General features: G+C 40.0%; 1 protein-coding gene across 2 annotated transcripts in view; it reads left to right on the forward strand.

The window, feature by feature from the left end:
* dapk1 (death-associated protein kinase 1) overlaps positions 1–12,059 on the forward strand; it is a 96,501-nt gene that overhangs the window by 52,832 nt on the left and 31,610 nt on the right. For both annotated transcript variants that reach the window (XM_085785927.1, XM_085785928.1), the window contains exons 8-12: positions 3,865–3,910; positions 4,124–4,213; positions 6,009–6,101; positions 9,599–9,718; positions 11,545–11,643. In XM_085785927.1, the coding sequence (XP_085642053.1) occupies positions 3,865–3,910; positions 4,124–4,213; positions 6,009–6,101; positions 9,599–9,718; positions 11,545–11,643 (448 nt within the window). The remainder of the gene's footprint in view (positions 1–3,864; positions 3,911–4,123; positions 4,214–6,008; positions 6,102–9,598; positions 9,719–11,544; positions 11,644–12,059) is intronic.

Consider the following 12,059-nt stretch of genomic DNA (forward strand, 5'->3'; position numbering starts at 1 on the left):
AGCTCTGAATCCAACATCTTCTTGATTTGTGGTCCATTTGGAAGGTTTTGTTTGGCCGACAATCAATCATTAACTGCGTAATCAAGCACAAGAGCTGAAGGATCTGAAAATAGGATCTGAAATAACCTTTTTATTACCTCCAAAACATGATTTTTAATTTCATAATGTTGATAAAAATATGCAGATGGTTACTCTATGAAGTGAGTCCTACTACTGTTTTTATTTACTTTTTAATATTAATTATGTAAGTTCACCTTTTGCAGAAATCACAGCAGCACATCTTTGCTGCATAGTGTCAATATATTTTAGCACTTAAACACTAATGTTTTCCCATCCTGTACCAAATTTGCTTAACGATGTTCAGGTCCAGACTTTGTAAATAATTTGGCAGTGAAACAGGCCTAGCTTGTTTTTTGTCAGGAAAATGACCTAAATCTTCTTACGATGGCTCTGTTCTATGGTTTATAGAAAATAATGATGATTAATGGCCAATTCAACAAAAACAACCGAAACCTCTTGAATATGAAAGTGCTCTAATACTTTTTGCCGCCACTGTATGTTTATATATATTTGTCATATATTCAGCTGTAGCTGAAGAGTTTATTTTCTGTTACTCTGTGTCTAATTTGGGAAGTGATTGTGTGAAGTTCCTCTTTCCGACTCGGTCTGGGACGGCGGTGTCACTCGGGAGCATCGGCCTTTTACCCAGTAGGAATTTTAAAAACGCTAAAGCTGTGTTATAAATAAGTTCTGTCTATGCTTCATCTCTATGTAATTTCGATAATAATGTAGTTTAAAAGACAAAAAGATAAATATTTCCTGCTTTTGATAAAATCCTCAGAAAACTGACAAGAAAATTGAGTCAACGCTCTCCGCAGGTTTCCCCAAATAAAACTCCCTCGTCTCTATAGATAATAAGAGACCTGAACCTGCGAGAGTCTCTCCTTCATAACGAGTTGCTCTAGCAACGACCACTCGGAGACAATAACCCACCGCCCGCCAAAACTCATTCCCGCGAATGTAATTACTCACTACAACAATGGAGCGAGTGTGAATGTGAGTGGGGGGGGTAACGGAGGTGAATAATTGTAGGTGTGGAGATAATTTCATTTAGACGGGCTAGAAAGTAAAAGAGAGGAAGATGTGTCACAGGTTGCTTTGTGCAGACAGTGGGCGAAAGAATAGAGCGACTTTTACAAACCTGCAGCGAATCAACACGGAAATGGACTGACGTAGGAGGATTAATGACGATCCCCCCTTTTGAGAAGACGGGAGAGACATTACTATTTAAAGGGATAGTTCAACATTTTGGCAAATTGGCCCATTGCCATCCCTATAGTCATAGTGTAGAACTTTCCAGCAGCCGTTGCTGTTAATTCATTGTCATGCGTGATACGTGTTAAGTTGCACCCCCAGACCGCGTGCGTAGGAGCATGCACAGTGTGCCACAAGGCACAGTCCTTTTTTTTTTCTACCTCATTTGTGAGTTATTGTCAGGACCGGTACGCCTTGTCGGTGAGTAATGTTCAATGCAACTGTGAACAAGAAATCATTTAATATGAATATCTGTATAATGTTTACAGTACATTTTGTGTTTGTCTTTACTTTTAGGTTTACAACCTAGTCGGGCTGCTAGTCAACATACTAGTCAAGAGCTAGTCGAAACAGTCGAACCTAGTCTACTAGTCGAGAAGCTAACCCACGGTGTAAAGTTAGCTGTAGCAGGCAGGCTAACCATCGGATACTGTGTGTGAAATAAATAAAAGAAGAAAGAAAAGAGACTCGAGTTGTTTCCGCCGTACTGTCCTGGCTATACCCTTCCAGAGGGGAGTTTACTAGAGAAGAGATAGCTCGGTAAAAATCTGGACACATAGCAGTGAGTTTGTTACCTTTAATTGTCGGTGCAAACTATTTTTAGAACGGCGGAGCAGAGCCGTGAGCTGCTCAGAGCTACGCTACGGAGGCTAATGGGATTTCTTGGTTTCCCTCATCAAACTCATCAAATACACAATCCAACAACTCCAAAACGCTCTGGTGGACAAGTTGTGACCATGTTATGAGATAATAACAGAACATTACAAGACAGAGTTGTTTTAGAGGTAAATGCAGAGACTGCTTGCTGAAAAACTGCCCTGAAGGCAACGCGCATCAGCGGTTTTGCATGAATTTACCTCTAAAACAACTCTGTCTCGTAACGTTCCGTTATTATCTCATAGCGTGGTGAATGTGCAGGTCACAACTTGTCCACCAGAGCGTTTTGGAGTTGTTGGATTGTGTATTTGATGAGTTTGATGAGGGAAACCAAGAAATCCCATTAGCCTCCGTAGCGTAGCTCGGAGCAGCTCACGGCTCTGCTCCACCGCTCTAAAAATATCTCACACCGATAATTAAAGATAACGAACCTACTGCTATGACTATAGGGATTATGGCAATGGACCAATTTGCCAAAATGTTGAACTATCCCTTTAATAACGCTCAGCAGTCGTTGTTCTCTGTGATGTCCTGACATTTCCTCACATAAAGTTCACAGCTCTACTTCACCTCACACACACCAGAGTGAGGTGTTTGTGGGTTTTCACTTTTTCAGGTGTGTGTGTGAGAAACAGGGATGTGGCGGCGAAGAGGTTCAGACGGTGAGGAAGTGGCGTGTCCACTGAAACACTCGTAGAACAATGCGTTGCTGTTTTAAAGGATGTGGCAGCGAGAGACGGAGGGAAGTGGAGGCTGCAGTCAGTTTCTTTTTAAAGGCTTTTACTGCCACGTCGGATGTTAATTCAATACGAAGAATTGATGTCCCGGCCGGCCGTGCATCACTCAGTTAATGATGTTAGTTTAATATAATATAATCTGTGTGTAGGAGATCAAGTGCTGGAGCTATGTTTGGAAACATCTTCGTCCAAATGAAGTATCACATCTGTGTAAATGAATGGATCTTTGGGAGGATAGTACATTATACTAATCGTTACATTAATCCTTCCCTTACTTGTACGTTGTGTCAATAGTTTGTCTCAGTACTGTATCTGTAGTGTTAAAGGGAAGTTGGAAATAAAAGCGGAAATAGGATGTTTCCAGTTCAGTAAAGGTCAATATACAGTACAAGACAGTTATTAGGTCATTGTTTGTTTTTTTGTCAGTGCAGAGGAGTTAAGAGCAAAATGAAGTCATTTTCTTAATATTTAATCTGTATGAATCTTTTATGATGTCACACGCTGACACATTTATACCATTAAATATGGCTGAAACCAACTAAACATCTTTTATATTGTTGTCTAATTATATTTCAGTCATAAATAATGAAAAAGAATCAAAAAATATCAATAGAGTCTAATATGATGCCCTCGTTTTGTTTAACCAACACTGTAAAAAACAAAAAAAAGTGAAAGTAAAGCTCATTATCCAAATCACCAAAATTTGCGATAGAAGATAAAATGTGTCACAACAAACTAAAAATGAAGCGTTGTGTTGCCACAGTCGCCCCCAAGCTTCAACAAAAATCACATCATCATCAGCAATTATATTTTTTTTCATGAAAAGTAAAGAAATGCAAAAAATTACCATTGCAAATTAAAGCATGACTCATTTTGCAAACACGGTGTTTGCCAAAAATAATTACAATATGATTTTTCTTTCTGTTTACCAGTGAGATGATGATGATGAAACACAATCAAGGCTCTTGAGTTCGACGGCTCATTAGACACCAAAACCAAAACATTTCTGTACATGTTAAATGAGTTTTCATCCTGTTAAACAAACATACAAATTAAGTGTTACATTATAAAATACCGGTACATGGGACTGTTCTGCTGGAAATGCATTCAACAAATTAACATGTACTTTCTCCTCCTCCTTATTTTCTGTCTGCAGAAAGAGGATGACGATCCAGGACAGCCTTCAGCATCCCTGGATCAAGGTTTGGACTGATGACATCTCAGTTTATATTAAAACATTTTGGATCCAGTTGGATTTAAAAATCCCTCTTCTTCCTTTTTATTTGTGGCAGTCGTTTATATTTGAAACGACAGTCTGAGTTTATAAGTTGCCAAGTCTCCAAATAATTGATTCTGTACCACATTTATCTGGCCAAGAATAATCTTTTAATATTTCTGTCTGTTTGTGAAATCAGCCAAAAGACACTCAACAAGCTCTGAGCAGGAAGGAGTCGGCCGTCAACATGGAGAAGTTCAAGAAGTTTGCAGCTCGAAGGAAATGGAAAGTAAGTCGCTTCTCTGTGATGCTGTAACTTCACCACCACATCCCTGAGACGGTCACACTTTGACAAAAACTGTCTCAGACGGACTTTAATGTCACCACACAGCGCCTGCAGCCTCGCCATAGCCATCACGTTTGCTACCAGGGCGGCTGCGCTGGTTGTTTCCTTGTCTGTTTTGGTTCATCACATCTGACCCAGCTCTGCTCGCACTCAGGCTGCAAGTCACGCTGTGATTCTCCTGTCGGCCGTGGGTTTTTGTTGTTTTTGTTTTTTTTGCAGAGCTGTCACGTCACGTCTCTGTCTTGTAGCTCGGGCTGCCACTGGTGCACTGGCAGGTTTATTTATTTATTTATTTAACAGATGTAAAATTGGCACCAAAACCTGACAATGCTGAGCTGTAATTATGGTTTGTTTAAATGAAATTGAAGTCTGGGAAGTCTGTCAGGTTTATTGTCTCACCAGACTGAAACAAATGGTGAATAAAATCCAGATGTGAACAGGTTCAGATTTAGTTGAGTTCAAGCTCAAAAGAAAAGCTCATCATATATATCAGTGCTGGGAACGAGCAGAAGCCCCATGATACAGTATTATTACAATACTTAAGTCACAATAGAATATTATTGCCTTTTTCAGTATTTTGCCAATATATATATTGCAATAGTATACTGCGATATATTACAATGCTTTACCTTTTTGCAACTGCAAATTATGTCACCATCTGTTTTTATCCAATACAATAAAGTTATCAGTCTGTTTAAATGTCACTGAAATCACAGTCATAAAAAGTGAATCTAGTATTGTGACTTGTGTATGAGACAAATCAAGTAATCTAGTATTATAGCACAAAAAACTTAATGTATTAAGTGTATTATGTGTATGTATACGTTCATGTATTGAGACAATATTGCAAAATATTATGATACTATACTTTACCACCCCCCCATATGGGTCAGTGACAAATACGGGTAGGCAAGAGCCACAATTCCGAAATGTCTTTAAAAACTGTCTTAAAACCATGCTACATCAGATGTGTTAAAATGTACATTTTATATTCATGTTGGTTTTATGTCATTTGAAATGAAATTTGAACCATTTTTAACAAAAGTCAGACAAATGTCAAATGATATAACCACAAAAGAATGATAAATACATATTTTATCCACCTACAGTGGACTTATAAGTGTACATATAAATAAATATATGTATACTGTCAGATTTTTATGAAAGAAATACTGGTTACTCCACTTGACACTGGGTTGCATCATGTCATTGTCCCATATATGTATAGATATACATATATGTATTTACTAATGAGTTACATCTGCTTGTTATAAGGAGGAACTTATAACCACAGTAAAACTGCTCTTGTCCTCTGACTCCTTTAAGCTTTAACACCATGAGGAATGTGCTTTAGGTCGCCTGCATGTGAAACAAATAAAGGAGATATTCATTTATATTTGAAGCCGTTAGACTTGTGAGCACGGATGGTGATTGATAGATGCACTCGGCACCATGCTGTCACGTCTCATCATATTTTGTGGGGTTTTTTTAGGTTTTAACTCTTGATGTGTGTCTGGCTCTGCCCCCTGAGGGAATCCAGTACATTAGTGGGAAGGACAGTGGGTTATTATCACAGAGCGAACAGGCAGCCATGAGAAGTGAATTTATATAGAGCAGAAAATTGCTTCATGTCCACACCTGCCCTGCCTGTTCACCGTCTTCTTCTACTTGACATGAACTTGTTCTCGCTCTTGATTTCCTCTTTTTCACGCACCGCCATTTTTCTTCTCTTTTCCAGCAATCCGTCCGACTCATCTCCTTATGCAACCGTCTGTCCCGCTCCTTCCTGTCCAGGAGCAACATGAGCGTGGCGCGCAGTGACGACACACTGGTAAGAGAGAGAGAAAAGAAAAAAAGAAAAAAAAGGTTGTGCCACTGTTGTGACATCACAAAGACACAGGAAGTCCTGACGGCTCATTTTAAAGCCCAGTTTCTGAATGCAGGCTGTGATGCTTTCACAGTATTAATATAAAACCTAGAGCTGCACACGCACGTCTCTATTTCTCCAATATGAGACCTTTAATACACAGGAGACGGAGGATCTTGATCCACTTTCATTAACAGTCGATGGGATTTGCAGCTTTTAACATCATCAAGTCTTTAAATTCCTCCTGAGGAAAAACATCTCCAGCATGAGGACGATTGCTATCATAACCCCACAGCCCGATCCCATCTTTAATATAAGCCAAATAAAAGTGATTGACTGGGGACTGGTAACTTAATGAGCTCCAGTTTTTTTTTTTTTTGTTTAGTTTTTTTTTCTCTTATTGAAGTTATTAGGACCCCGAGCTCTCTCAGTTTGCAGCTCTGGTATTTTCAGCTCGACAATCTCTCTGAGAAATCTGGAGCTCCTTCGTGTAATTGATCTGCTCCTCGTTTCCTCCCGCTGCCACAGGTCAGATGTTTGTTTTTTGCAGCATTGAAGGAATTTGAACATGTGTGTATGTGTGTGTGTGTGTATGTGTGTGTGTGACCTTAAAACCAGGCTGAGCTGGTAGGAATGTGCCTCCACAGAAACAAAACTCTTACTAATGAACGTGTCAGTTTGAACGCGCAGTTTGAACGCGCATAAAAAAACGTCTTTTGTGTCATTTTGTGCGTCTGAAAGTCGATTTGCTCTGGCCTGGTCCGGCCCGACCCCGCTGAGATGTAAACACTGCAGGTTTAATGATTTACAAAGCTGCTGCTGCAGCGCCGGGCCTGTGTTTCCTCAAAAGGGTTTTACACCACAGCAACTTCCTTGTGTGGCAGCAGGTGAGCTGACAGGTGGGAGGAGGTCGTCATGGTGAAGACGCTGCGCCCCCTGGAGGTCACCGACAGAACAGCAGCTGCAGCAGATTGTTATTCACAAGTTCAAGCTCCAGAGCAGAGCAGCAGATCACGGCTTTATTGGCCGAGCAGTTTCAGGGTTAAGTGGCTCATTTAAAGACTTTACTCAAGCTGGTGGGTTTTACTGCAGCAGCCCCCCCTTCATCCACCCTCACCCCCTCCTCCAACCCTCACGTCTGTAAATGTTCAACTAAGCAGTTGTTTGTGTTGGGTCTTAGAGGCTCCGTGTCAGAGGGTGTGGGAGCAGCGTGTTCATACTAATGGTTATTTTCTTTAATGATGAATCTATCAAGTCAGCTTTATATTACAATTATACACAAGATAACAACAACCACAGAGAATATAAAGAGAGAGAGACAGAGAGAAAAACATTAATAGGTAAAATAAAAGATGTGTGTTCTGGGTTTTTAGCCGGGTTTTTAAAATATTGATGGAGGGAGAGGATTCAATTGTTTGTGGCAAATTATTCCACAGTTTTGGTCCTGCAACTGAGAATGTCAATTATAATTTGTTATTATTTATTTAAAAGAAATGTGCCGCAGTAGAGTTTGTGGGAGTAGCAGTTGTTTAGTTTAGCTTAGTTTAGTTTAGTTTAGTTTAGTTTATTTATTTATTTGCACCATAAAAGATTAGGACAATTACAAAAACAGAAATGAAAGAAGAATAGTAAGTGTGGGAGAGGTTAAAAACCCTATATGGGCAACAACAACAACAAAAGAGAAAGCAATACAAAGTGCCTATTTATCAAGAAACAAAAAGAGTCAAAATAAAGTTATGGGTGTGTATAAATGTGAAATGATAGTGTTTGAGTGGGTGAGCATGTATAGAAGATAATAATCTAATGATAACTATACTGGAAAAGAAACTATTGGGGATAAAAAAATATTTGCTCATTATGATGGGCTATATAGGGCAAATGGATGGTCCATTACTGTTGGAGTACTACAGTATTTTTCTGTTGTTTCTTGGGTTAACATAGGAATCCTGTAGCTTCATGTGATGGTTGGAACTTTTTATTATTTAATCTTGTTTTGGAGAGATCAGATTTTGTTTTGTCAGTTTTATCGAGTCAGATTCTGAGACGTTCATTCATTATAGAGAAGTGTGAATCTGAACGGCGTCTTCGCTGCTGAATTCACCCCCGTTCTGACCCAGAAACTAAAAAGTTAAATAATTTCAATTGATAAATGTTTTATCTGTTTTTTCTACAAAGTCTCTGCTGCTGACTTTACAGCACTCATGCACAGTGGGAGCAGTGATTAACATATCATCTGTTGTATCTGTTTTTTATTTTATTCACAGTCTTGTACATTTGAACCTAATGTCGCGTGTCATCTTTTTTTGCTCTGCTGCTACAACCAGCAGTGTTTAATATCTGACTGCAATATGAGATCACCTGCTGTTCACTAGATAAAGAGGATTTTAACCTCTAGAGACACAATATTAAAAAGGAAAATCTGCAAATTCTTTCATTTTAGCAACTGAAACCGCTTCACGTTTAATATTTGTGCTTCACTCACTCTGTCAGATCTTTGCAACATGTCACACGTTAATCCACCCGGACAAAATACTTAAAGCTCAACTCGGTGACGGACACAGGAACGTTACTCATCCTCTGTCTGAGCAGTGTCACTGCTGATCTCTCAGTCATCAGAGACACCACGGCAGACTCAAACGCTCTCCTTCTGTTTTTCTTTTTAAATGTGGAAACATGTTATCCATGATGACCTGCAGGAGTTACACATCAGTCACTCGGCTCAGATTCTCCTGCTCTTTTAGAGAAATCAAACACAGCAAAGAGAAAATGAGATAAATAGGTAAAACCGCCGCCTCCCTGTGTCATGAATTAGCATTTTCAGGAGGAAAAAAAGAAGAAATCTCACACAGCTGTGTTGACAGCAGCGACTTACCCAGCAGTCGCTCTGCTGCTCGGACAGATTTGTGTGTGTTATGTGTGTGTGTGTATGTGTGTGCATCTCGCTCTGTGGTGGTTTAGTCACGGCTCCCCCAGCGAGGAGGTTGTGTTGAGGAATGTAGCCGGAGTATTACGCTTGGTCGAGCAAATGCCACATCAGCCTCGCCTCCTCCTCCTCCTCCTCCTCACCTCCTTGCCTTCGTCCTCCTCGTCTCTTTGTGCAGCAGAGCATCACGGCCAATTCTGCTCCGTCCGTACGGCCGACTCTGGCTGAAGGTTATTGGGTCACATGTCACGGACAGAGACAGAAACAGTCTTAATATGTTTTGAAACTGGGCCACAACAGATGCAAAAGTAAAAAAAAAAAAACAAGAAAAAAAAACATGAAACAATAATAATAATAATATTAATCTGCAGTTTTTCTGTTTGTTTCAGTGTTTTCATGTCTGAGGTGAAGAAAAGATGAAAGAGAGACTTAGGGGGGCATGTGATGGGGAGAATTAACAGGATTAATGTTCACAGGATTACGTCATCCTCCTTTGAACAGTGGAAGAGTAAAGTGACTGTTGTTCCCACCTGTTTAGGATGAGGAAGACTCCTTTGTGATGAAGGCCATCATCCACGCCATCAACGACGACAACGTGCCGGGCCTGCAGCATCTGCTCGGCTCCTTGAACAGCTACGACGTCAACCAGCCCAACAAGGTGACTCACGTTTCAACACCTCCTTTTATTTCCAGGTTGTCTTATCTTTTTTCTTTTTCTCCGGTTCAGTGTCGTCACATCAGCAGCTCATCGGTCGAGTGTCAGGGCGCTCGCTCACATGCTCCGCTCTTCTCTCAGACTGAGCAGATGTTTCTCATCACAAGATCCTAAATTGATTTTTTTTTTTTGGTGCAGCTTGTGATTCTGCAAGTCAGTGCCTCATTTTTATTAAACGCAAACAGCTGTTTTCTTTGTCGCATCAGTGTTTGTGTGGACGGACGGAGAAACTGTTGTTACCAGCCACCTCATACACACTGATACACAGATAAAAATATGTCTGACAAAGGTTTAAAGAGATAATTCAACATTTTGGCAAATTGGTCCATTGCTATAATCCCTAGTCATAGCAGTAGGTTCAATAGTTTTTCATCAAGCAGTCTCTGCATTTGCCTCTAAAACAACTCTGTCTCGTAACGTTCTGTTATTATCTCATAGCGTGGTCGTGAATGTGCAGGTCACAACTTGTCCACCAGAGAGTTTTAGAGTTGTTGGATTGTGTATTTGATGAGTTTGATGAGGGAAACCAAGAAATCCCATGAGCCTCCGTAGCGTAGCTCTGAGCAGCTCGCGGCTCTGCTCCGCCGTTCTAAAAATAGCTTGCACCGACAATTTAAGGTAACAAACCTACTCCTAAAACTATAGGGATTATGGCAATGGGCCAATTTGCCAAAATGTTGAACTATCCCTTTAGATCAGTCAATTAAATAATTTGATTATGACCTTTTTGAAGGATTTACTGCAGGATTGTTGGATTACGTGTTCCTAAAAAACCGCCACCTGATGGTACAGATGTTATACGACAGTGTCGTTATGTGTAGACACTGACAGGTGTGTAGCTAAAGGTTGAACAAAGAGCAGAGGAAACATCTGTTTGAGCTGCAGAAAAGAAACCGAGCTGCTTCATCTCCAGCAGAGTGATGGTCAGATACCGACACGACGGCCTCATCTTCATTCTGCTCCATGTTCCAGCGCTGAGGAGACACTGTTTGTTGACAGCTGGTAGACGACGGGGGGGATGGGGGTGCGTGATGTTATTAAACTCAGTGAAGTGTAGAAGAAAACAAGAGAAATGAGAAGGAGATGGAGGATGGAGGGAGTGTAGAAATATGAACTACAAGCAGTGACGAGACCTCGACAGCCGGAGAGAGGGGAAGAATTTTAATAGGTAGAAAGAGTCGGAGCTCGTAATTGTCCAGTTTCTAACTTCGTTCAGTGTTTGAGCTGAGAACTGATGCAGATAAAGGTCATCGTGACATTTTCCTCCATCTTTTCTTTCTCTCACCTCAGCTCCTACTTCCACCATCATTTATATTAACTCTTTACCAGACAAGTGACCACATTGGTAGCCTATTTTTGACAAATAAAATAAGTTTTTTAAGTTTAAGAGCCTTAGCACTTATTAATAAGTATTCTTCTATCTTTATATGTGTGTTTTTAAATATTTTTTATAAGTGCATGTACAAGTTTTAGAAAAGTTATTACCTTCAAACCTTGATTTGCAGCAATTTTTTTTAAATTAAAAAGCAAAAACTCTTCTTATACCCTCCAATAAGTATTTTTATGAATGACTTACAAAGTGTTAGACACATGAGAAGTTATTGCTGTGTAAAACCAGAGAGATATCCACCCAAATTAACTTTTTAAGAACCTCTAATTATGTTTTTCCATTTAAAACAACGTTTACGACACCATAAAATGCATTAAAATCACATAACCCAGGTCACTGGAAGCTAAAATTATAATTCGTATGTGTGTTTGTGTTGCAGCACGGGACCCCTCCCCTCCTGATCGCGGCCGGCTGTGGCAACATCCAGATCATCGAGGTGCTGATGAGGAAAGGTGCAGAGATCAAAGCCCACGACAAGGTAGAGACTCAGCTGTGGCTGGTTTTAATGGGTCGGCATTAGAGGCATCAGAGCCGTGGTGTCATGGTGACAGGGCTGTCATTTGGATTATGACAGTAGCTAAGTATAAATAAATATACCCATGAACTCACTGCACTCCCACTCTGGAGTATTTGTAGAGACATCAAACCTTCTGGTTCAAAACTACACATTTACAACATGAGATGCGGTTATCATCTCACAAAATGATCTTCATTTATTTCACACAAATAAAAGACAAGTTGCAAGTAAAAACATGAAACACATCGTGATTAATATTTTAGTAGCAACTGCTGCTGTTGCTCTTTAAAACAAGTTTTTATTCCAACTCTGTTCAAGTTGTTTTGAAAACAATCAGTAGCAGACAGTTATTGATCAAAGCCGCCGCTACATATTCT

Source organism: Trachurus japonicus, chromosome 9 (assembly GCF_045865225.1).
Source record: "Trachurus japonicus isolate A0001 chromosome 9, Traja_1.0".
Taxonomy (NCBI): domain Eukaryota; kingdom Metazoa; phylum Chordata; class Actinopteri; order Carangiformes; family Carangidae; genus Trachurus; species Trachurus japonicus.